The 27,753-nt window shown below is 38.3% G+C and overlaps 1 protein-coding gene across 1 annotated transcript in view; it reads right to left on the bottom strand.

The window, feature by feature from the left end:
• MPPED1 (metallophosphoesterase domain containing 1) overlaps positions 1 to 27,753 on the bottom strand; it is a 63,817-nt gene that overhangs the window by 18,608 nt on the left and 17,456 nt on the right. Inside the window, exons 3-4 of the mRNA XM_056341928.1 lie at positions 24,846 to 25,027; positions 8,906 to 9,131 (exon numbers count right to left, since the gene is read on the bottom strand). Of these exons, the coding sequence (XP_056197903.1) occupies positions 8,906 to 9,131; positions 24,846 to 25,027 (408 nt within the window). The remainder of the gene's footprint in view (positions 1 to 8,905; positions 9,132 to 24,845; positions 25,028 to 27,753) is intronic.

Below are 27,753 nucleotides of genomic sequence, written 5' to 3'. Positions count from 1 at the left end.
AACATTGCGTGAAATCAACGTAACTTCTGGCCTATGTTCAGCATACATGCATACATACACAGGCATTGTAACGTCCTGCACACTTGTACAAACACAGTGGAGGAACACAACTGCAAGTGCCCACAAACCATCTTTGGCTTCAGTAACTAATTCAGCTCACTCTGCAAGAGGTCACTGTGAAATGCGTTAGAGAATTGATCCATATCCCCAATACGCAAACATGGACAAGCAAGCAGCATGCAAAGGTGTTTGTCTTTCCTCTATTCCAAAGGTGGTTTTCCTCTATTGTGACAATTCTAGGATTGAACTGTTCCAGACCCCTCAGCCCTAGGCAACATTGGGAAAACATTTTCTGGAACGTTTGTTAATAAAAGAAAAAAGGGATATTCTAAACTGCTGTGACTTTAAAAAAATCTTGTGGGAAATGGAAAAATAAAATTTCTCAGGAGCACATAACAACTAGAATTTATCACATTGGTCTGACTCTGATGATATTTATGGGCTACAATAGCTGTAGTTCAGTTTACATTTTCATTCGCTCACACACCTATTACAGAGTTTAATTAGTTAACAACAACTGTGTTCCTTTAACACGCTACAGAAAATTCACTTGGAGTCTAGAGAATTTTTATTTTGTTCCATAAACTTCTTTTTTTCAGCAATGTTAATGATTCTTGCTAATTCATTTCAGTCACTTAATTTGTACTGCAGTGTTCATTAAAAAGACCTCTCCTGAATTCAGTATGATTGTTCACATGAGCAACAGCACCTGTATACCTAGTGTCTACTGAATGAGACTCACCTTTCCTGTATTTCCAAGTCATATAAAAAAAACCCACTTTCCAAGACGTTTATCACGTCAAATGCACCAATTTTAGCAAAGTGCCATTAGAGGAAAAAAAAAAAAAAGAAAGAAAGAAAAAATGAGAATAAAAATGATCCACCAATCTGTTTCTGATGCTAAAACAGCCAGAACACACGCTTAAGTCTCACTTGCTGCCACTGGAAAACCTTTCACACTTCATGAGTTCAACATCCTACATTTCTCCCCACCACCTTCCCTGAACAGCTGAATTTAATAGATCAAAATCATTTTGCAGGGAAAATCATTCTTATGTTCTCCATATGCTGCAAACTAAACTACAGTGTATTGTGGTTTTAAGTGTTTTTAGAAGTAGCACTTTCCAAAATTGAAAATGCTTTCTGATAAGTATGGAAGAGGAAATAAAAATATCACTCCAGCATTCTATTAAAATACAATTAAACCTGTATCTATGTGCCTCAGACTGTTAATTAATATATTTTAGCAGGATGATTAATTTTGTTTTCTCTCTTCTGAACATATTGCTATTTCTTACACACCTGTCACATCTTACCTACCTTTTACTGAATTCCTGAAATAAAACATCTTCAGGACTCTAACCATAGTAATGCAGCCACATCAGGTAGGCTTGGATGGCAACCTTCTCACCAAAATTTCTGAAACTTGAGATACTGCAGTTCTAAATAATGAGTGATGTCTATTATTCCCAGTCATGAATATTATCTTCTTCAGCAACCACGTCACACTACCTAAATTACTCACATTGCCTGCCTCAAAGTCACTAACTAAAAAACCCTCTAAAATAGTTCCCAACTTTAAAAACCAGGGAACATCTACCATTTTTAAAACAAGTTTCTGAGCTAACAAAACCCAGCGTTCTATAATATGTTCACATCCAACATTACCACATCCATCTGTATAAGACTATAGCACTGGCAGAGCTAGACATGAAAAGAAGCCACCTGCTCAAAAATCTACTTAATCTGAGGATTGCAAGAATTTTAGAGTGATATTTTATAGCTTCAAAAAACAGTACAGAATCCTTTGCTGTTTAGTTATTTGTATTTTTATCTTTTTGACCAAGTGAGGGTGCAGAAAGAAGATAAACATAGGAGCGTCAGCTATATTTTCCTTAGAAAACTTCTAGTATGGCTTTGTCCAGTAACACAAATTTTTGAGTCCCTATATATTTCACATCATGTGCAAGGTACGGAATAGCTTTTTTGCAGATTTGAAAGGGGGCATAAGAACTAAGAATCACAGTGGTCACACTGAGGCAGAAGTTATTATTTTCTGTGAATTTTGCCGGGTACGAAACTTGCAATATTAACATCCTGCACTGCTGCTGCTGCTGCTCTATCTGGAAGCCACGCTCCCAGCTTGGGAGGTATATTATGTTAAATGAAGTCAATATTTTATTTTAATACAGTTTCATATTAATTGATGTTCACCTCAATGACGGTAAAGATTTGTACAAGGTCTGGGAAAGTAAACATTAGATGATTCATCACTGGCAAAATGAAAGCGTGTCCCTCTCATGAAATTAACTATAAATCTTTGCTACATTATTTTACTGATGGAAACTGAGTTCAGTGAGGAATGAAAGAGACTATTATAGCTGTTCTTGAAAAGATGGAGGAGGAAAGCACTGAAACGGAGACCTAGGGTATGGGTGGTCTGGAGTCTGTGTGGAACAAAAATAAGTCTGCCTCACTTTGCCCTTTGCATGTTCTATGAAACTACCTCAATTACACATGGAAGTTACCAGTCTTTCTATCCAAAGTGTACATGTGCATGCGCACGCACACACACACACACACACACATTAAGGAGACAACATTTGAGAATAAGTATGACAAATGCACCTACTCTGTGATGAAAAAACAAATCAGACAAGAAAATAACAAACCAGATGAGAGTTACACACCTATAGCTAAACAGTACTGATCACACTGGACTATACAGCTTGCATAAAAGACACTCAGCTGCACACTGCAATAGCTGCAGCACACTAAGAAAAGCACCAACAGATCAGAACAAATTTCCAGCCCTCACAAGAAAGTGGGATAAGGATTTGGAGAATAAGCTCCCTGTCAAGGCTGCTTTGGGCTGAGCTGGTGACTGATACTCACTAATGCAACCTACAGGTTCATCACGTCTTTTGCACTGGAAGGAATTCAGCCATCTCTGACATAGCCAGAGCTCTCTGAATGGCCCTGGTCCAGAATGCTAAACTCAGTAAAAACAGTACTTGAACAGAAAAAAAACACTCCCCACATACACGCACCCTACTTTCTTCACTCAGCTTCCCATTATCTGATCAACAATGTTGTATGAGAGCTGATGGCCCATGTGTAAACATGTGGGGGCCACACTGTTGCATTAGAAAGAAGCTACAAAAATGCAGAGGTCCAGCCTGGGGCATCTGTTACTTCAGGACAAATGGTCACAAATGTCTTTCTAGGCTGATACTAATCTTCACTCTCCCATTTTCCCTGACTGGGAAATGAAAGTTTCTGAACTTCCAGATGGCCTATAACAAAAGAATGAAGGAGGAAATGAGAATACATAGATACTAGAAAAAACCTGTAATTCTGCAAAAAGAAAAATGAGGTTCTGTTTCACAGGAAGAGATCTCTCCAATCAAAGCCAAGCAAAAATCCACTCTCTGGATAATGAGTCTGGAGGCAATCTCATCCTAAAGAGCTTCTTTAAGCTACCCTGGCTGATAAGTCATTTAGAATAATGGAATTGTATATGTTTGGCAAGAGGGCTTTGATTGTCCCTTCCTTTCCCACATTGCAGAAAATGAAAAAAAGGACTGGAAGAGACAAAATGCTCTCCTGCAACCTTGGATGCATGTTTGAAAGCAGGAGGACCAAAGTTTCTCCTGCAGTTGTGTACAGCTGCTTAGAAGCATTATGGAAGTTCATTGGCTAGGAAGACGTTTTCTTTCTGTCACTTGCATTTCCCTTGCTATGTCAAGTAAAATGTGTACTCTTACCCTGCCACTAACACACAATAATCCACCTTTAAACAGAAAACAGAATTCCTGCCATTTTCCACAAGATCAGTGTATACACACAGAATAGCTGTTCTGCAGATGAACACCTTTTTTATAAATTTGAGGCAGGGGTGCAATATTGGACATTGAGGGAACAATCAGTATAACCTTTGCCAGACACAAATAGCTTCTGATTATTGACCAGAGGTCAATTTATTCATCTCCAGGTCTTATCATTAGTTATTGCACACAGCAGGAGAACAGAGAGCCAAGTTACTTACTCATGGAGTTGTAAAAAACTCAATGGAAAAAACATAGTGGGGCAGAGTCCATTACTGGAATTTTGTGCAGCAGAGAAGCAGACGTAGCTACACTCAGGATCACACATGCAAGTATGAACCTCAGAGAGGTGTTCTCAGGTTGATACAAAACTGTACATGTACCATTACAGGCATTTATTTTTATATGGCCATTCTGAATAATGACTGTGAAAGGAATAATATATAGTTGACTGATTCAGCAAGCACAGCAGATCTTGTGTACTGAATGCATCAGGGGGTTTTGTGCAAACAGTGTGCAATTGTGCAATTAAAACCTTTAGCAGCACAGAGGCACAAGTGGATTGTATAGCCTATCTTCATTCCAGCTGTAGCTAACACTAAAACTCTTACCTGCAAAATAATAACACATTGTGGGAGTAATGAACTATAATAGAAAATCCGTAACTGAAACACTCAGTAATCATTTATTTATATGGTTCCGTGAACGACATCATCATAGAGATAATACTCGGCCTGATGACACAGAAAGACCTTCTGCTTCAAATCCAAATTAAAATTTCCACTATTATCTTGGCTTCTCATCTTCCCAGTCACCTGTCAGGACCATTTATTTACTGCTTGTAGGGAGTTTGATATCATCCACAAAGCTCCCTAGTGTAAGGATTTTGTTGATACCTGTTCATTTCAGGTATCAACACTGACACCTAGCTCTAGCTCCATAGTGGGACTGACAGAATCACAGAAACATTGCTCAAAAGGGACCTTTGGAGGTCTTCAGTCCAACCTAGCACTCCCTACCACTCACCAGCACTACACCTGGTCAGCCACGACTGTCCAGCCAAGTCTTGAAAACACCAAAGGATGGATTCTCTGCCACCTCTCTGGTGTTCCTGCTTGCCATATTTTTACTTCTATGTTATGACTTATGTATGTTACTGAAAAACAAATTAAACCCCTTAGGAAAATGGCTTCACCCTTGGGAAGGCTTAGCAGTCAAAAATACATTATATAGAATTATTCGGGTTATTCAATCTGTCAATTTGACTTTTCTCATAGTAGTCCAGAATAAATAAGGTTTTTTAAAAGTACTGTCCAACCAGATGCTTTCCAATTTACAATAAATGCTATCGAAGCACCAAAGTATTTGTTTTACATTCATAGCAGACTATGACTAGTCTGTACACAAAATTGCTTCCAGGTCCGTGAATATGTTCTGGCCATGTCCTGGGATTTGCTGGGATGAAACCCAGAGTCCATCTTTCTGTGCCTAGCTTTTTATTTAAAAAAACATGGTGTCCAGGATTCATACGGGGAAAAAATCCAACGGCTCCCAGCATCTGAGTTACACTAAAAAGAAGCACACTGCATTCTCACTGATGCCCTGCTCATTCGGATCTGAAAACCAACACTGTATGGTGGACTGTCAAAAGTATGAGTCCCCTAGGCCAAACACAGCCACCCTTAAAATCCAAGGTTGCTCTGGACACATTTAACATCTTGGTATTCCAAGTTTCCCATGAAGCATCTAATGCTTTTATACTTCCTCTCCCTCCTGATCTATACTCATGATCCGTGGTCCAAGAAACCCGTGCTGCAAATACAAATTCCTAAATAGCAGCTTTTGTGCTTTGCAGCTTGCATTTCAAAATGGCTGCTCCCTGCCTGATGATAATACTAGCATAATTAACATTTAAGGCAGTTAAATTTTCGTTAGTGAGTAGAGGCTCAATCTGGCACTTGAAATCTTGCCCTTGGAGCCCAGGAGAGTTACGAGTATTGGTTTCTGAGACAAAAGTGTCCCATTTCTTCTATGCAATTAAAAATAACCGCTGAGTTTTAGATAATAATAGAGGTCAAAATACCCAATTGCTATTGAAAATATTTAACCACACACAAATGGTATGTATTTAAAAGGCCTTAGAGACTGGCACGCGATGCAAACCAATCAAGCTCTCATGGTTTACTGTGCAACCAAAACATAGTAAGCAGAAGTCCAATTTAATTGTGTACAGGTCATATAAAAACACAGATGTCTACAGGTAAACACTCTAAGTTAATGCAGGTAGGCATTCACTCAGACTTTAGTGTTCTCAAAGTACTTTGCAACTATTGATGAAGCTGTTTTATAAAGGAGGGATATCTCTAGCTTGTACATCTTTTTACAAAGGGCAACGTAAGATAGAAGGTCAGGGCTGTAACCAGAAACGAAAAGGCAGGATCTGGGGCCCCAGTCTTTTAATTTCTAGGTAGCTGACCTTCTCATTAAATAGTCATATATGGACAACAAACATAAACTGTAATTAGGAGTTCTCCAATTAAACAAATCCATTCAAAAAAGCTAGATGCATATTTTCAAAGCTGGAAAAGAAAAATATTTTAGGATACCAAACAAGGAACTGAATGAAATTTAGCTTTCTTACTGAGTTCTGAAATCTTAAAGAACTCTAAATTTTAAAGTCTTTACGAGGTTCATAAGGATTTCCAAAGGACTGGCTTCATGATGCAAGGGCAAAAAAAGATTCACCATGGGAAGTTCACAGAAGTTCTAGTTTTTTAGAGATTACATTACTATGACATGGAAAGAAACTGAGATTCATTTCCCAGAGAGGCTATGACATGCCTCCTTTTCAGGGTGAATGAAGTATAGAAACAAAAAGAAATGCTAAAGAACAGTAGTGAAGAGTAGGCACAGACTTGTACCACATCCTTCAATCTAGCAGGCAGCTAGTTTAACCCACACAAAATAGCTGTTTCTCACCCTAAGTTTTCTGACTGATGGACTGGCTGATGTGACTTTTGTTACTTCTGCATCTGCTGTCTGACAGACTAATGAAGAGCAAATTATTACTGCTATTATTGTGGTTGCTGCTGTTTCCACTGGACATGACATCAATTAGCACGGAAACTTCATTCAGCATTGCATAATAACCAGCAAAAAAACCATTTTGGCTGGAAGACTTTCATCAAGACTCTCTCCCATATGGAGTAAGCAAAGATTTTCAAAGGACCTTACAACACTCATCTTCCAGGACCATAAGGGGGTGGGAGATGAGTTAGCAACACTGTGAAACATGTAGTGTGGAAGTTTAGATATAACCCGAAGACACATAAAAGATGGAAAGCAATCTTTTTTCATGAAGAACGGGTCATACCAGAGAGCTTAGACAACTTGTGCAAAATGACAAGATTAACGCACAAAGGAAATGCGGCAGATCTGATTTTACAGAAATATTATTTCTGGGTTAGTGGGCGGACAAAAGTTTTCTCAACAGATTTTTACAGATCTAATCATACACAGAAAGTTCAAGTGGTTTCCTTTAGCCTCTACTTAGTGCTACTTTATAGACAGCATTTTGCTTTAATTTAATTTATCTAGCCTTTAGTGAGACTTTTGGTACTTTACAGCCTGGAAAATTATTACTGACACTGGAAATATGGTGCCTGGTTACGAATATTGCAATGAAGATATGAAGTTGCCAGACATATTGTAAACAGAACATAATTACAGTATTTACAGTTGAACATCAAAATGGGAAGAGATGCCAAGTGGCATTTCTCAGAAGTTAATATTGGGACTGATACCATCTAATATCTTCCCTAATAATTTGGAAAATGAAGTAAATTGTACATTGATTGAATACACAGTAGACACAAGAGGCAGATGAACTACAACACAGCAGGTGGGTAGGTTGAAAAAAAAACCCAGAAAGATCTGGAGATCTAAGAGGGAGGGAGAGAAGGGCGCATTTAAGAGGGAAGCTATTTAATGTAGACAAATGTAGAATAATAAGCTCAGAGAAAATTAACACCCATCTCAAGTAACCAAATGGGAAAATGCCAATTTTCATTAAAAAAAAAAATAATCCAAGAGATTTCACAGTTTATTCACACTGAAAATTCACATTGGGGTATATGCATCAGGTTTGACAACTTGTTTGCTACATTCCAGCCTGATGTGATTTTAAAAGGATGAATAACAGATTCCCTTAAAAACCTGCCTTTTGAAATAAATTTTTACTTATTTTAAAATGTACACCAAATGCTCATAAAAGACCCAATTTACAGTCCTGTTAGCGAAAATAACATAGTAGTCAAGTAATATAAGTAAAGAGACACAGAAGCAGCACATAGGAGGTCCAAGTGGAGGTCAGGAAGCCAAAGCCCATCTGTCACATCCCATACTGTCACAGAGTTCTAAGTGTTCACCCTATGCAGTAGAGCAAAATCCATTGAATACTAGCCACTGATCTGTTGACTTTAGTTTAGAAGTTCAACTATACCTTGAGGAAAGCTATTACTGTATAAAAGAAAGTAAGATTCTGAGGGATATGTAAAAAAAAAAAAAGCCTGAACAAATACTGACACAAGCATCCTGTGTTATATGATACGATATACACTAATGAACCTTAATATCTGTAGGATGGAAATCGTCAAAAGAATGTACCCCTGCAATACAATTAACCTGTACTTATATAGATTCACTAAGTATAGAAAACATATTTTTGGACACAAAAAACCCCTGCATGGACTGTATGTTAGAGAACTGCTCCTGGCTGAGAGTTTAAAAAGCCCACTATCTTTCCGTTCTCCCATCACTATTTGCTAACAATAACCATAGTACAAGCACATTAGTTTGTCACAGGAATGACTCATTACAAGAAAATATAAAAACTTTATCAATCTGAGTATTACTTTTCTTCCTAACACAGCAATCCAAATATAGCAGATGCATACAAAATGGCTGATGTGATAGCAATCAACAATATTTTTTTTATGTATGCTTAAAAACCTGCTTACCAAGGGGAGCCATATATTCTGAATCCCCTCACCGTCACTTCAGAGTCTTGAAGATAGATGCAGTTTGTTAGAAGAGACTGTACATTTTCATAGCTCTCTGGCTTCAGCTTAGAAACAGAGGGGAAATAGTAAAAGTCCTGCTTGATTAAGTCAGCCATGAATTCCTGGTCAAAGGTCAATTCATGATTTCCTGCTATCACAATCTTGTATTCATAGGGCAGGCTACCTAAAACAGTGAAAAACAAACAAATTATTTGTTTTATGGAAAATCTGATCAAAGAAAAAAAGACACACTCACAAACTATTATTGATTCCTATAATACACAGACATATTTGAAACAATTGAGCATATCCCTACTACGTGTTACTGTAATTCCTGGCGATTTCAGGTAAATTACATTACAGTCTTTTTCAGGGCATGCTGTGATTTAGAATGCTTAGCATTAATGTGTTGAAACTACTTTCAACTCATCAACCTTAAAAACCTGTCTGCAGACTTCTGCTCTACTATTTACTTCTGGTTAATTGCCATTTGTGCTGCAAGTATCACTTACTGTGACAGTGATGATAACTCTTTGACAGAAATTAGGGTTCAAAGAAGACCAGCCATAACGCTTCATAAAATAACATCAGCCGTCTTCTCCCAGAGCTGTGGTCTCTATCAGCTTGTACTGAGCGGGTCCTTACAGACTCAGAACTTGGGTAAGCCAGAGGGGTCTGCTGCCACCTTTGCCCTGGCATTAAGATCAAGCCTTTAAGCAAGACAGGGATTGGGTTTAGCTCTCCACATCCCACAGAGAAGTCTTGCAGTTCACCTCTATCCCAGATTTTTTTTCCTGCTCCATTTTCTCAGTGACTTCCTTGGATCCATGGACTATAATTTAAAGTGACTCATGTTCAAGAATATTTTACAACCTGTATTTAGTGAAAAACCTTACAACAACCTCCTGCTGAAGGCAAGCATATATATGCCCACAGATGTGGATTCTTCCTGAGAGCAGCACTGCAAATGAAACTTTCCACCTGACTCCACATTTGGCTATCAGCTGGATTTTGCCCTTGAGAGCAGGTTATCACCTGTCTGAAAGAGCTTAACAGAAACTTTCTAAGCGTATCTGAGAGGGAAAAAAGGCAGAAACTGTGTAAAGCTGCATTCATTTGCTTTGTTTCTGTACTATTAATTTGCATCAGGATGAAGACGATCAGAACGGAGGACTGGGACCAGAAAGAAATACTTCATTGAAAATGAGACCCACCTTACATAGCAGCAACCTTGTAATTTTTTATTTTTAAAATGTGGTTTTGATAACATAGAAACTTTTAGTAAAGATCCCAAGCCTACCTAGAGGTAGGATATTTAGAAAATGTAAAACACCAGTCAATACACAATGGCAAAAGTTGGCATGAGTAGGATTCAGTTATGGAAACAGAAGACCAAAAGCAGTGCTAGCCCAGAGGAGATGCCATGTGGCTGAACTCATTATTTGCCAAATGAAAAGATTTGGGTGACTCTGCAGCATAAGTTTCCGATAGCTGTAACAACTGTATTGGGAACAATGATTGTACAGGTTCCAGTCTTTCCTGTGGACCCAACACACAGGTGCCTTTAGAATATTTATTAACAGAAAGTCTTCTCAGACATTGTAAATTACACAGTGGATGCTGGAGATTCAATTATTTACCTGAAAGAATACGTGAGATGTAAATGTTGTTGGTTTGTTGTTTTTTTTAATGCTTAGCATTTTACAGATGTGTACTCCATCTCTACAAGTTTTCCAGGTGTGTACACACGTGCACACACAAGTTAAAAATGTTACTTACATGCTACAATATGTATGGGCATCTACAGGCCTTAAAGCATTCTTGGGAAATAGGAAAATAAAGAAAATGCCGCAGTATTGTTAACAATTCCATTTCTGTTCTGTTTTGTAAATCTTTTCCAGCTCATCTGATCCATCCATCTAGCAGCCAAGAACCTGTACGAGCTGGTTATAGTTGTTGCTTCCACTAATGTATTTATGTCATGTTGCTGTCTGTGGGTGTTACTTAGGCAAATTAGCAAATTACTCTAAATGTACAGTTACATTTATTATAGTGGCGGCCAGAAACGCTGCTGTAGTTACAGGTCTGTCAGCTTTTCAATTAACAACTGTGTTTTTGATGAGTTTGCAACTCAGGGATTTTTTTCTTTCATTCCCTAACAGGCAGCAACTTGCTAAACCTATTTCCCTCTTTGTCTCCACAAGCCCTCTTTACCCTTTAAATTTAATTTTTTTGTCTAATGGCTATTTTTTTCTGCTTGCATGTAAATTTAACAATATTTTGTTTAAACTTTGTTCCCTAGAAGACTTTAGAACATGATTCGCTTTTTACTCCAAGAGTTCTCGAAATGCAAAGTCAACCTTAGGTATAAATCTTTGAAACCCTGTTCTTGGCTGGGCATCGCTGGTGTGAAGTATACATGTAAGATGCCAGTTGAGTCACTGCAGATGATGGCCCTCAGCTATCAGACCACAATACTGACTATACATTTCCCATCTTCCTTGCTTCCAGTGTGATCTCCAAACTTACCAATGCTCACGCCAGTCCACATGCAGAAATCAACACTGAACGCTCAACAGCTCTTTGCATGCAAACATGGTCCTCCCACCACTGACCTCAGAGGGACCAACACCAATTGCAGCAGGACCACAGTCCGACACGGTGTGTCAGCACAATCCCAAGAAACGCTGAACATTTCAAGTACTTTTTACAGCACTGAGATCCATCAGACATTAGCAGTATCTAATCAATATTTGCCTGAAAACCACCTTAAAGCAGCAACTCTTTCCTACTTCTGACCTACAACTTCTTACTACTACTTTTTTAATGTTATTATTTAAAGTATTCTGTATTTTCTTATTCCATTACGTCCTTCCAACACAAATTAATGGTTGGACTTTATGATCTTAAAGGTCTTTTCCAACCTAAATGATTCTATGATTCTATGAAATACATGGGGGTTTATCCCTAGACACAGACTGCTGCACAGTCTGTAGCCTTGGCTCAGTCCTTGGCTAGGACCAAGCCCTCCCCGGGAGCACACAGCCTAATAGCTGTTATATGGCTGTGTTTCTACATGTGTCCATAGCTTTAGAACAACCACTTTTACATCTATTATTTTTTGTGTCACCCGCTCTTGATCAGAGATAATTCAGACACTTCCAGGCTGACAGTTTATTCCCTACCTGCTGGTGGGTGCTAATGACAAGCTGGGTAGAAAAGACACCAAGCACATTTCCTGTCCCTTGTTAAACAAACTGAGCTGAAAATGCTGAACTCCCACTCATGCAGGTTTTCGTGGCTTCTTGTAACAACTGCATTTTGCTAAGGAAGATTCCTACCAAAGACAGCAGTAGCTACAATGTACCCATTGCAGAGGGTTCCTTTCAGCTTCCATTTACAAACTCCACAAAACCAAGCTTTAGTAAAGGCACCACCTAACATTTTCATTTGCTAAGCTGTTTACCTTTTTCTTTTTGCCGCCTTCTTTTCCAAAACAGCCATATGCTAAACATTAAGTTCCCTGACTGCTCACCTGTGTGGGTGCCAATGGTACCACCAGAGCAACCTTGAGCATATCAATGGTGACTGACAGCCCTGACCTAACAGTGAGGGGGATATGACCCCAGTGGTGCCTCCTAATACTCCCAGTGAGGGGGCTCACTGTTGAGGTGGGAGTGGATGTATCCCACAGTCAACACAACAGTGCCTGGCTGGTGCTGCGGACAGGGCTGTGGCTTTTAAGACCACAGAACCCTTTTTGACAAACAAGGACTGCTACACTAGGACGGCATTCCCCTGGCAAACCAGGGCAAGACCATCTTTGCCAACAGGTTCACTAATACAGTGGGAAGAGTTTTAAATTAGGTGTGTTGGCGAAGGGTTGTCATGCTGTGAAGAGGAGGCATGGGCGCAGTGAGGAAGCAGCTGGGGGACAACCCACCTGGCTCTTGCACTGCCCTTGTAAAAGCAGCCTCACTGGAGCTCCTCTCAGGTACCTGTATGCACACACACAGAGCATGGGGTACAACCAGGAGGAAGAAGGTGATGCACAGTGGACAGCTGTGAGATGTCTGGGATTATGGAGACATGGTGGGATACCTCACCTGACTGGCGTGTTGCAATGGATGGACACAGGCCTATCATGTGTCTATCGCAGGTCTATCAACTTTGAAACGTCACGGGGATCGGAAAAGTTCCCAATGGCTGGAAAAGGCAAATGTCCCACCCATCTTCAAGAAAGGCAAGAAGGGAAATTTGAGGAACTACAGGCCACCAAGTCTCACATCAGGCCTGGGAAAATTATGGAACAGATCTCCTACAAAGTAGTTTTCCAAGCACATGAAGGTCATAAAAGTGATTGCGAACAGCCGTCACTGATTTAACACCAGTAAATCATACCCGAGACTAACACAATTGCTTTCTTTGAGATGACTAGCTCTGTGGATAAGGGAGAAGACTGGATGTTGTTCTCCTTCATCTTAGCCTTTGACACAATCTCCCATAGCATCCTTACAGCCAAACTGCTGAGCCAAAGATGGATAATAAGGTCAATGGAGTATCACCTCAAATACTGGGCTCACTAGAACCAGTGGTCCAAAGTCCACCTGGCAGTCAGCCACTAGAGGTATCCCTCAGCTAGTGATGCTGGGGCTAATACTACTTCCCTAACAGCCTGGATGATCTGATGGAGTGCACTTTTAACAATTCTGCAGACAAGACGAATTAGGGGTGGGGATCTGCTCACCCACTCTGGAGGGTATGTCTGCTATTCAGAGGAACGTCCAAAGGCTGGAAATATGGGCTGACAGGAACCTCATAAACTTTATCAAAAGCAAATGCAAAGTTCTGCACCTAGGATGGAGTAACTTCATTCACCAAGACTCAGCAATGTGTCTTTGTGGCAAAGACAGCCAACCACATCCTGGCCTGTATTAGTTAACAGTTAAACCAGCTGAAAAAAGGGAGTGATCTTTCTCCTCTATCTAGCACTTCTGAAGACAACATCTGGAGTGTGGTGTCCAGTTCTGGGCTCCTCAGTAAAATAAAAACTACTGACAAACTCAAGGAAGCCCAGCAAAGGGCCACCAAGATGGTCAGGCAATGTGGCACACAGGGAGAAGCTGAGATCTGAGCCTGTTCAGACTAGAGAAGATGAAGGGAAGACCTTCCTGCTGTCTGCGATTACCACCTCAGGATAAAGACAAGGCACAGCTAGGTTCTTCTTACAGGCACACACAGATAGAACAAGAGGCAAGAGACACAAGCGGGAAATAATTCTACTATGGATTAAAGATTTCCTTATGGCATAAGGAAAGAATTCTACTATGAGAATGGTCAGAAAGCAAATAGGTGCCCAGAGAAGCTGTTACATCTCCAGCCCCAGAGATATTCAAACTTAACTGGACAAGGTTCTGAGCAGCCTGCTCTAACTAGGCCTGCTTTAGACAGGAGGTTGGACTCAATGACCTCCAGAGGTCCCTTCCATCCTGTTTGATTCTAGGTTTCTGTAAGTCTACACTGGAAAACAGACAAGAATTTTAAAGAGCCTGTAATGCTGAAAGAAATTAAAAACTCATTTCATGTTGTGAGTCTAATGGAACAAATCTATGGTAGACAAGCAATTTAGCAGGACTAGAGAGTATGTTCCATTAACTTTGGTATAAGTTTCTTGTACTATCCATTTAGCAGATGAGTAGGACTAAATACCCAACTGATAGCCAATTAACATTTGATGCTAGCATATGGCTTTGCTGGTGGGCAGGTAGCAAACTTGGTATTAATACAGAAGCTCTATGTATACAAAGATATTAAATAAAATTTATGGCTGTCACAGGAATTCTGCACACATATCCAGGACAAAATTTCATTCCCCAGTAAAATTAAGGCAGCAAGCATATAAGAAATAGATCTGCCCTTCAGGAGTGCCAAGAAACATGCAAGAACATATGCTATGGGAGTCAAAGATACATCTTAAAACCAAAAAAAAAAAGAAAAGTTATGAATTTTGGGGAAAGTTACATATTTTTTTCCTGTTCTCTTATTTTGACTAACCAAAACAAGTGTTTTTGCCCAAAGACCAGGGATCCCCCTATTTCTGGCACCTAAGAAGCTTCTGCCAAAATATCTCTATAACCTGGAGATGAAATACAACTAAACCTGGTTGGAAAAGTTTTACTTAAACAGTCTTCTGTATTAATGTTATTAAAATACTACTTGGATGGAATGGGATATATTTGGAAATTCCTGTAGTGATTCTGACATTACCAAGGAAACAAAATGAAGAAAAATGTCAGTTTAAAATATTTTGGGGTGAATAAGAATTTCATTTCTAAGAAAAATTTCACTTTTTTTCCCTAAAATACGTGGGGGTTTTCTTCCCATAATGTCTAACTTGCAAGAAATTAAGATTATTTTCCTCTATAATCAACCTCTAGCCACTTCATCCTATTTGGATTTTGAATCTAACAGAAATATTTACACATCAAAATTCTGTCAAAAACACACTGGCTCCAATTCAGCCCTGGGCTTCAGGGCTTTCTCTTTCAGGCCACATCCAACTTTTGCCTTCTGCCAATTTGGAATGGGGCTCCAAGCCACCCTCTACTCTTTCAGCTTCTATCTTAACATGGGAGGAGAGATTTTTCCCTTCCTTCTCCTTCTTCTCTGCTACATGGCTCTTCACCTTTCCTGCCACATTTTCCCCTCTCTTTTTTGTAATCTGTCTCTGTACACAGAAAAATGCTGGAGACACATAATTTTGCACTTCATTTAGCTGTTGTAGCAAAGGGTATCTTTTCCTCACAGAAAGAAAACTTGTAGAAGTATGATGCTTTAGACTTCTGTACGCTTGTCTCTCAATATCCCTCTGAAAATGCCCAGCAGACTCAAAGGTCATTTACTATATTCAGCAGAGGAGCAAAGGCCTCAAGGATAATTATATTCCCTTAAGTTTCCTGAAAGTGTCTAAGAAGGCTAATGCCTATCTGAAGGAGAGGCTTCAAAGGAATGAGACACCTTAAGTGGCATCTTCTGAGACACCTAAGAGCCAACACAAAGTCTAAGAGACAAAAAATTCCACCTTAAATCTCCTAAATCAATGTAAACTATTAATCTTTGAGATTATTTTACTATCAAAAAGACTGGGGTATCATATTTAGCTTATATATAGCTTATATATAGCTTATATATATATATATAGGTATTATCATCTTACTAACTTCTTAAGTACATACATGGAGTTTCTCTCAATTACAGCAAGCCCTCCTCAGGAAATTTCTTAGCCTTTGCTTGCTCACTGTAAAAATCTAATAGTAGTTCTGGTAATATAACGTGTATAAGAATATATGTATTGTTTAGCTAGTAACATCTTTGTTTATTCCTTTCATTACTGCAGATTACTAATTAAGAAAATCAACTGAACATCTAATTTTTTGCATGTTTATGCACCAATTAAAAATTATCACAGCATTTCTTAACTTCTAAACTACAGTAGGTCCTTTTTATGGTGAACATAATTTTTACAAAATAACTTGAAAAGCTGGGGAACCATTACTTGAACTACAAACTGCATACTGCAAAGCACTGAACAATATGCCTTTGTTTGCTATTTCTCTGCATCTGAGTTTGTTCAAAGTAGAATTCTTGTGTGCTTAAAGGTGCATCCCATTCTATCAGCAAGTCATCTTCTCCGTAAACTGTATCAACACTGCAAGTAATTCAAAAGCAAATGCATGATGTTTATGGTCTAGGCTCCTCTTGTACTAAGAGGTTAGGTATCTTTATCAACCAGTGACCTCCTTTGCAGCTTACAATTGTTACCAGCTTGCAACTTCACCAAGATAAATGCAAACTTGTACAAGCAGATGTGCTTTGCTTCTCTCCTGGTATTGTACTGAGCAGAATTTTTAGTATTCATTAAAAGCAGTGACAATCATATAAGTGCCCACTTAATGCTTTCTCCCTCTCATTTCAACCTTTTAGAATACAGCAGTGAGTGATATAGTAAAAAGACTGCATAACTGTCTCAGATTGCTTTTTAGCATCTCTTTGACAGTTCTGTGTTTAAACACTGGGGCTGATGTCTGGGAAATTCACATTAACATACTTTTTGTACGGTGTGTAATCTGGAATAACACTGTAAATGAACACTCCCTCCTAAGTCATCTGTAACCTGCTAGCTCTAGATATTCTTGCACTGTAAAAGCCAGTAATTATATCAAATACTAAACTAGCGAACACATACAACACTGCTCACATTTGCAAAACAGGATTTCTTAAAATAAACAGATAAAGGCAAATTAAACTACAAAATACCTGATAATAGTCTAACTTCGGCTCTTTAATATACTGTGTTTTATATACACCCACACACGTTTAACAATTGGCCAAAATTACTTCTAAAAGAAAAGTGGCTTCCTTTTACCCTGGTTTATTTAATTACCCTGTAATTATGCAGAACCAACCCAATGCATGCTGCAAACTAGGCCATTAGAGTAGCTGTAGTGCCAAGCCAAAAGATATATAACTCTGTACTTTCTGTCCACTAGCGGTCAGAACCAGACACCTAGAAAACTGTACAGCTGCAAGGTTTGCCTAGATCAAACTTCTTTTGACATGTCCTCTTAAGATTATGGCAATTGGTGGTCTGAGAACCCCATCTACATAAGCCATAGGGTCCATTTTCAGAAATATTTTTTCTTTTTTACTTCCTGGAATAGTTAGAGTCTATTTTATATTATATATATAATATATATAAAAATAGTTATATATGTAATATATCTTTCTGAGGAGATAATTTTCTACAACAGCTTTTCTGTCCTTTAGAGTATTTTATTTTTGGCTTACAACATGTATGTGGGTACAATGAAAGCAAAAGAGATAAAAGAACTGTGTTAAAAAATAACAACTAAAAAATATTTTAGATTTCTGTGTGGATCTCTCTGCACACTGCTGAAGATTCCTGTGCAGATCTTCAGATCCCACAAAGGTGCTTTCAGTATCTCCCAGCTGTCACTTTCTGGAAGGGAAAACTACAAAGAACTGTGTGTCATGTCACTGTACAAGGTGCAGAGCACCAATAACAATGGTTAATGTTTGTGTACAGTGCTTTGCAGTAGGTGTTCAAAGTGCTTTACTGAGAATAATTAATCCTCCAACACATTCATGTGGTAGGTGGATCAAACATCATTTTCACAATTTCACAAGAGGGAACAATAAAGAGGCTGTCAAATCTGAAGAGGACTAACTAGAATTTGGTTGCCTGTCTTCCTCGGGCTCTTTCAAATATCTCCGCCAGAGGCAATGACAGTTCACAGAATCACATTCCAGATCTTTCAGTTCTCCGATTGCTCTCTACGCTTCTGGACCACACTACCTTCCTAAAACTACACTTGTCTGCTGGTCTGGAATAAGACTGGGTATTTTTACTCACTTGCTTATTTTGGGGGGTTAGGGATCTCAATACTTACGAAAAATCACAGGACATTTTTAAGTGAGTCATGCCAGAAACTCCATCAGTGGAAAGACACAACCTCAGGATTAGTACAAAGTGCAAGAAACCTCCCGAAAGCATGCATCTGTTTGGAAGGAGGGATGAAGGAAAAATCCTTTAGTATCTACTGCTCCTCTATAGCTTCTACGGCTTCTCACCACTAGCGCAGAAGGAGTATCTGGAAAACAGTTGTTCTGGGTCATCTGCCCAATACAGGGAAGCAGCTTAAATATTTCCTGAGACTCCCATCAGACAGTTTAACATTCAGAAATCTTCAGGACATACTAGCTCCCCAGAACTGGAGAAATACTGGAAGAGTGTGTTGCAGTGCAGTTTTCTGTGCTATACTGCCTGAGCCTTAACGTATAAACGGATCTGAGCCATCACACATTTAAGAAATGCAATAAAAACCAACACTTTTTTTAGTATGCCCAGTCTTTTAAAAATGACATCTGTTCTAAATCCCTACACAGCTCAATGTTTTTCACTGCATTTCCAAAGCCATTCTTTTGTAAATAGATAATTAGTGCTTAAATACTTCTTTCAAGGGGTTTCTGCATTAACATAAAAATAGTGTAATTACCGATGGTCAAAATGGCATGACTACAATTTATAAATTCTAATTTCTTTTGCTGCTCTGAAGCTGATTTCTTTTTCCTTCTTCAACATGATTTTAATCTGTTGTAAATGTGAGCATTATTGAACCTAAAAATATAAAATACCTGTTAAGAGAGGAAGAAAAATAACTACCATCATTTTGCAAGATTGAACAGTAAAGCAGAAGTAAAGCTAAGTCTAATGCTTCAGGCTGTTCTGAAGATATTTTATTTTTTATCAAGAACTTAAAAGTACAGATGACATTTATTGACCAAAATTAGCTGATTTTGTTCCACAATCTAATACTAGAAGCAGGTAATTCTAGTTGTACTAGTTAGTATAGCTGAGAAGGCATCTTCGCTCTAAAATACCTTTTACTCTGAAATAAAAGTATTATCCCTTGAGCAGGATCTGCCCAGGACAATTCCTGAAGTGCATGTCAAATAATTTAATCCATTTTTCGTGTATGTGTACAATATGCAAGTAAGATTAACATTATCAGGAAAATACTCTAAAGAGCTAATTACTATTTTCCACTACAATGCAAAGCCACCTTCTATTTTTTTGTTTCAAATTTTGCCTGAACTTGAATGTCAAATAGGAAGACTGTATTTGACATTGGAAAATCTCAAGCAAACACACTGAAACAATGGACATTATAAAATGTGTTAGTTTAAGTAATCTTTCCAATCCATGCACAGAAAAGAATTCTCAGCGAGAACATGGAAGTATGTGTTGGAGCTTGTATCACAGATCAGCTGTTTAGTTAGAATTTCCAGGAAAGTAACCCACAAGCTCAAAGTGACAGTGGGTCCTGGAGCATACACAATTTGGAAATGATATTACAGACTTGAGCAAGGAGAATTACAAGAGCAACTGAGCCAAGCAGGCAATTTCCACTGCCAACAATATGGGAGATAAAAAATAGAGATGGTTTTGGAGTCGTTATTTGATAAGTTCACTAAAGGAGGACATGTGTCTTTGTATTTGTCCTACAACACATTAGATTTATATGCAGGTAGACAACAACAAAACCAAAAATAATTAAAAAGTTGAGGACAAGGAAAGTTACAGTGCATAGTGAGCTTGATATATGTTATATAATCTACCTTATCTTGTGTTGACTACATAGAATCAGAGAATGGTTTGGGTGAGAAGGGACCTTTAAAGATCATCTAGTCCAACCTTCCCCTGCCCATGGGCAGGGACATTTTTCACTACATCAGGTTGCTCAAAGTCCCATCCAACCTGGCCTTGAATATTTTCAATTATGGGACATCCACAAGCTCTCAGGGCAACCTGTTCCATGTCTTACCACCCATACTGTAAAAAAATTTCTTCCTTATACCCTCTAAATCTACCCTCTTCTGCCCCTTGTCAAGTCACTGCTGGCCCTGGTAAAAAGTGTTTCTTCATCTTTCTTCTAAGTCCTCTTTATACATCGAAAGGCCACAATAAGGTCTCCCTGGAGCCTCCTCTTCTCCAGGCTGAACAACCCCAGCTCTCTCAGCCTTGCTCCACAAGAGAGTGTTCCATCCCTTTGATCATTTTCATGGCCTCCTTAGGACCTGCTCTAATAGGACCATGTATTTAGAAAAAACTCCTCTGAATTATTTTTGGCTGTTTAAAGTGATGTCATTAAAGCCTCCTGGACATACTGAAAAATTAGCATATGTTCAAAGCTGTCATACCATGCATCCTTATAATGTCATTAGAAAGTTTCACTGGCCTCATGGCCTCCCATTTGGCCCTATCATAATACATATTTTGTACTTCATTTTTCCTGATTCTCCAGAATCAGATTTTCAAACTTGGAAGAACAACACAGTCACAGAAGAAACTAGGTTAAAAAAAAGGAAAAGATTAAATATAAAAACAGCAGACAGTCAATTCAGGAAAAGAAGGGAGGGAAATAACCAGGTTGGTACCATTGGCAGGCTTTGTAAACTGACTATTCATACCTTTTTCCCTTCTGTTTCTAAGCTACCCTGAACAAGGGTAGCAAAATAGAAATCTGACTTGCAAAAGTACATGATACTGCATGATTGGGCAATAAGAGGACAGATGAAACTGAATATAAATTCATGTAGAATAATTCAAGTGCTGGAAAAAATATACCAACTATAGATACACACTGATGGGTTCTGAACTAGGTATTTCCATTCAGGAAGGAGTTCATAGAGTTATAATAGGCAATTTTATGAAAATGCAACCTCATTGTTCAGTCACAGTCAAAAATAAAAACAGAATAATTCAGAAGACTAAAAAGGAAAAGAGAACAACCAGGAAATTTCATTATGCCAGGGGATAAATCTATGGTGTTCTCAGATCATGTGCAGTTCTGGTCTCACCATTTTAAAAAGGATATAGAACAAAGAGATACTAAGAGTGACATAGATGATCAAAGGCATTTAAGGACTTCTAAACAGTCTTCAGCCTGAACAGTATCTTCAGGGCAGATATGGAAGAGCCTAAAAATTCTTAAGCTGAACAAAAATTGAAATTGTTCATTTGCTTCTTCCAGTATTAGGAAATACCCAATGAAACTAGTAGGTAAGACATTCAAAATAAGCAAAGTTCTTCACACAATCCAAATCATGTTGTGAACCCTTACACAAGATTGAGTTGGCGCTCAAAATCTGCATAGATCCAAAAGGCAATGAAAAGACTCAAAGAAAAATCTGTATATTAAATACAAAGTAATGCTGTGGCTTAGGAAGTCCTTGGACTGCCTACCACAGAAAGCTGAGAAGACATGCACATCCAGTTATCACTAGCATTTCATCTCCTCCATACGGTTAGGCAGCAGTCTTAGCTCTAGTAAAACCCCAAATTACTCCCTGGAAAGCGGGAAGGGGCTTCAAGGAAAAGAAAAGTGAAAGAAAACAACTAATTACCAAAAAGAATGAAGTGAAACAAAATGAAATGGAGGGCTTTAGGGATCAGATGATAAAAAGTGTAAAACTAGGTGACTAAGGGGCAGACAAAGCAGAGCACCTTGGCTGCTAGCCACAGTCAAAGACAATACTGAGCGAGAGAGACATCATCTGAGCTGGTACAGGCCTTCCTGTGTACCCACATACTGTTAGCCTAAAAAAGAGAGAACATATTTTAGGGTATGACTCAGCAAGCCAACGTGCCTCTATTAGCACACTTGAGCATGTGCTCAAAATAACCATAAGGTCCATGGAACTTAATGATGTTAATGTAAAATATACTTTGCATCAGACAGGCACAGAGAGTTTATGTAGAGCAGAAAGACAAATCTGACTTGCTGAAGGGCCTCCTAAAAAGATGAAACAGGCAGATAGTCCAGAATGGCACAGACCCAAGAGGGTATGATGGAAAAGAAAGCTAAACGGTAGGAGGAATCAATGCTACCCATGAAGATACGGAGCAAAAACAGCAGTAGGATACGTATCTAGTGCCTAAGAGGAAGCTGAAACAAAGGGAATGTGTACCAAATATTCTATAGCGTTTACTACAAGCATAAACAAAGTTATAGTGTAATAATGGCAAAAGACATAGATTTGACATAGAAGAAAATAACTAAGTGGGAAGGTAAGACCTGTGCTATGGGACAAAGGAGTGGAGAGGCAAATTTGGCAGCAGCAGGTAAGAACAATGGTGGAGGTAAAAGTCTATGCCAGAGTCCATCAATTACTTTCTCAAGAAACTAGTAAAATGTTAAGACAATGAAGAAGGAGAAGGTTAGGTAGGCTGGAATTGCAAAATCACTGCAGGTAGTAGAAGCAGCTATCTAGAAAAATCAGAATTGTTGGAAACTAGTGCCTTTCACAACAAAACAGACACCCAGCAAAAAATTTTGAAATTTCTTCCTCTTAAAGAGAACACTTTTAACCATTCACTATAGATTTTGCAAACACCCAAGGTATTCAACAGTTGATAAATTGTTCATTTAAAACAAAAGATAACTTTTTAAAAAGCTAAGGTTTCTCTTTTGAAATCTCATTCACTGCAATTTTAAAAAAAAGTTTACAGTTTTAAACTGGAACAAAAGTTTAAATGCTAACTGAATGAAACATATGTAGTGATGCCAAACTGTTTTTCTATTGGACTTTCCAGAACAAATTAAAAAATTAAGTTACGTTTCCCATTTTTTCAAATTGCCAAGAAACCAAAAAAAATCTTTAACTTAATAAATTTGCATACCTCAAAGATGCTCTTTCAAAACTCTAACTCAAACTACCAAGATCACCTTTTCCCAAACTGCACACCACCATGAAATTGGAAGCATGCCTGAAAAGTCAGAAAATTAAGCCTTCTTTTGGAATAAAAATGATGAAGAGACCATCACAGAAATGCCCTGGGAAATCTCCCTACGATACTGAGAGGATTTCAGCTTACAGACTTCTTCAGAACACTGTACAGCTGTGACCAGCAGGGAGGCAGATGGAGAACTAGAGAGACAAAAACTGTGTGGCAAGTAATATGTGTAGCCCCCATCCTTGCTCACTAGCAATATCCCAAAGCACTTTTCTTCCCACACCAGCAGATAACTAAAATGGGTATTATTTAGAAGGGATAACCATATGGTTTGTATAATCTTTATATGCTATTTTTAGTATGTTATTATAATATATGGTAGAGACTTACAAAATGGGATTAAAATTTGCTTTCTGTTTTACAACCAAACGGTTTAATTTGGGTACAGAGCAAGAGGTGAGGGCACTATAAGAGAGCGTGTTACTTCCACATGCTGCCCCTACCTTAACACTCACAGAACAACACAATTGTTCTATGTGGGACACATTATTGGGTTCCCAAGCTCAAATATTTGTCAGCTTTGCTGATAATTATTTGCTAGCAAATATTTATTTAAATTGTGAAGTCCTGACTTTTTTTTATATTCCATTTCAGCCTACATGCATCTGTCTGCTTTGTGCCTTCCCAGTGTGGAATGCTGTATTATGTAGCAAAAAAAGACAGGAAAAATGCAGAAATACCAACTACAGAAAAGAAAATCAACTTAAGAACTGAAATCCATTACTCTTGTCCTTTCTCTCTCCAACTTCTTCATTTCCTCTTGCCCTTCTACTATTAATGAAGTATCAGAATCCAGAAGCCATTTTCATTCTAAATTAAGGTATCCGCACTGCTGCAGGAACAATACTGATCAGGGTTTTTGTCTGGATACAGTGTATGCTTTCCAATTTTCACTGTCATTTTTTTTAGCATATACAAAACATTGCAGAAGCACATGTAAATCACCATTCTCTTGCCCAGTGGAACAGAATTTTAGTTACCAATGCCAACAGTTGCCTACAGAAGGCATCTACATCTGGTCTGCTACATCCAAGACAGCAACCACAGGCACACATTTTGCTTTGTTTGGAATTCATCGCTGTGGTGCAGCTGAGCCTCAGATAAAAAAAAAAACTACGAGCCTCGGGGGTTAAACAGACAAATGTTTTCAGTCACAACAACTTTTTTTGCAAAGAAGCAAAGCCATAACAAGGTATGTAAGAGGTTTTATGTAAATCATTAAAGGCCTACTGACTTAAATTGTTGCTAACACCAAGAATTTGCTTAATGTACACTTGAGAGTGTGAAGGCAGAACAGATGAATAGTCTCACAAATCTAATTTACTCATTTTAAAAAATGCAAAAATATTTGTAAAAAAAAAAAAAAATCAATCTGATTCCTGCTCATTGCCATTCAAATTTAAAAGTCAATTTAATATTCATCATTTCTGAGTGCATGATGGTTTTTACTGGGAGGCAGAAGAGGTAGATACAACCAGTAAACAAATTTACTTTCAAATCCACACAGAATTCAATACCTACCTAGCCACTCGTTGAATTTTTTTACTTCACTAGGAAGTCCCAGCTCAGTAAAATCACCAGCATGTATTAACACATCTCCATATGGCATCTGGATGGGATCAGTTCTTGAGTGAGTATCAGAAATGCAGACAAATCGTGTATATCCTGGAGGTTTGGGAGCATCATGGGGCACCGGATCAACCCTGTAGGAAATGCATCACAACAAGGTTATGAAGTTCTTATGTACTTCTTAGTGTCTACTTTGCAATTCTAATGTATTTTTTACCTTTACAAAACATTACACAGACATCTAGATCTGTCTGAATGCAGGGATTTATTAAAACAAACCTATCACTAATGGGAGGTGTAGAAATTCTGGATGTTCACAACATTTTCAGTATTTATTGGGTAGATGGACTAAATTACAGAGATTAAGGAAAAGAGACTGGACTATGGCTGTAACTCTGACACAAATACTTACAAATAAACCAAAGGCACTGCCAGTTTCAAAGGAATAGCACTACCCCATTTCATTGTCTAAATATCATTACATGGTACACAGGGAAAAGATTTATTTTAGATACATACTTTAGATACATTTAGATACATACATTTAAATGCATTTTTTTCTAATTATAACCTTTTTCTGCAAGTTATGTAATTCCAGCAAATTTTATTAACACATTTTGGAGATATGTTTTAGCGTGTTAATGCAAAGCAACATAAGAACTCTCCTGACAACAGCCGTAAATGTACGTTCAAGCCTGACTATTGCCAGGACAAAGGTGGCAACTTTCTGGGCTTAATTGCACTAAGTAAGCTCAGATGCTGTGAGGGGTGAGGCTGCATTGTTCACAGCCCGATCTCAATATTCAAAACTGAGGGAATGAAAAGACCTGACACAGTCTGATGAGACCTACTTATGATTTAGCAGAGGAAAGCAGAGAACACCTCTCTGCTATATGAGGAATACTTATTTTCAAGTCAATCTTTTTACCCTCAATCCATTTTTTGTTAGAATGTATAGAAGCAAATGTATTTATATGCAGCTATACCATATCTGCTATTCCAGTTAGGGAATTCTGGTGGAATAAAATCAAAAAGCCAGAAATGCAAGAGTTATATTTATGTCACTAGAAGCCAGAGAGATATATAGAATTGTTATGAATTATTTTACTTCTACGACATTTATTTTGAAAGGAAAAATAAAATTAGTTTTGTTCACTGTTGCAGTATGTAATACTATTCCTATCACTTTCTGGTTGTGCTTCAATTCAGAAGCTTACTTTTATATAAATAAACTCAGAAAAAAATTTAACAGATCTTTCCTATTAACAACAGTATCCCTGTTTACTAGGTAAATTTTCAAAAGGCATTTTATTGCTTGGAAGACATAAGATAATCTTTAATCATGCAATCTCTTCTCTAAGTCAAAGAATTCTATGAAATTTATAGGCAGGTAAACTGAGGTCTTTTCGACGACTTCACAAGATTAGTGAGAGTGAGGAATAAATCTAAAACATGCCAATCTTGTTAAATGCAGAAAAAGTACTTAGTATTTTTTACTATCTATATAGTATATATAATATAACTAATATACCTACAAAACTAGAGTATGAACAAATTATTTTGTACCCATCTCTTCTATACCTTTTTAGGAAGCAGAAATGTTGGGCTTTTTACAGCAGTACTGGAGAAACAGCCTTTTAGTACAAGTATCTTGTAGTTGTCTTTCTGAAGTTCCGGTTTTGAGCAAAAAGTAACCAAACACGAAGTAAGGAGTAAAACCAGCTGTGACCAAATCATACCTAATGAATACACAGCAGTATGTACATACTAGTGGGATATGTAAGCAAGCACGTACTGGAAATTGTAGAAGTTGGCTGACAAAGAGTGGAACATCTGGACCCTGAGAGAGCAGCTGCAAACACTGTGTACAGGGCTGAGGGAGTGTGTATGTTGCGAGAGGACCACAGGCACATGTAGAAGGGTGCAGGAAAAAACCGAGAGTTAGATGCAGGGGAAGTTAAGCATAGGAGGTCACACCTCAAACAGTGCAGCTGCATGACTGCCACTGCATGTTAAAAATGCCTCTGTTTTGGAGAACTGCCATAGAGTGAGCTCCATCAGTGGTGAGCGGAGGTAGCAGGGGTGCAAAGGAATACGGATGGTGAATGGTGGGGTTTAGACTAGTGGGTGAGGCTTGCCATAAGGTGCGAGTTGTGTGAAGGGTAATGCATTCAGTTCATGGAGCTCCTCCACAAGAAGAACTGGGATGGCTGGATGAAACTGATGAGGAGGTGACCCTGGCTACCATTGCAGCCATTCAAACTAAAATGATTCAACACCAGTTCAGTAAAAAAATTTCTGATTATTGCTCTCCCTGCCCAGCACTTCCCAAAGTGACTTGCAGGTCATAATTATTAAGCCAGCTTTAAATTATGCATACTACCCTGGCACAAGATAAGGATATGCACTGGTTTAAAATACCACTTTTTGACTTTTCATGGTAGGGTAACTTTTAAAGCAGGTGCTTCTTCTCCTTCAGAAATCTTTTAAAGCTCAGCACAGCAGTAAGTTGGGTGTTGGGGAGCAGCATGCATTTCACATATTGCTCCTCTGAAGCTGAATGGAAAAAACAACAGACTTACCATGGCAACCCATGCAGCACATAATACACATGCTTTTTCTTACAGTTTGGATGGGGACGGGGAAGATGTGGACAGCATTTTCCAGGTTGCTGAGGTATGTATAACTTTTAAATCCTGTGCAATGGACCAGAGAATTTTCATGGGAAAAAGGCATCAATACAAAAAAGCAAATAAATGAGATGCAGATTTTTCACATTGAAGTGATATGCACACACTGAGGCTGTACATAGGTAAAAACATATGTCAAGTTTCACAAACGCATCTAAGTTGTATTACTG

Source organism: Falco biarmicus, chromosome 5, assembly GCF_023638135.1.
Source record: "Falco biarmicus isolate bFalBia1 chromosome 5, bFalBia1.pri, whole genome shotgun sequence".
Taxonomy (NCBI): Eukaryota; Metazoa; Chordata; class Aves; order Falconiformes; family Falconidae; genus Falco; species Falco biarmicus.
This window is presented reverse-complemented; position numbering and strand designations above follow the sequence as displayed.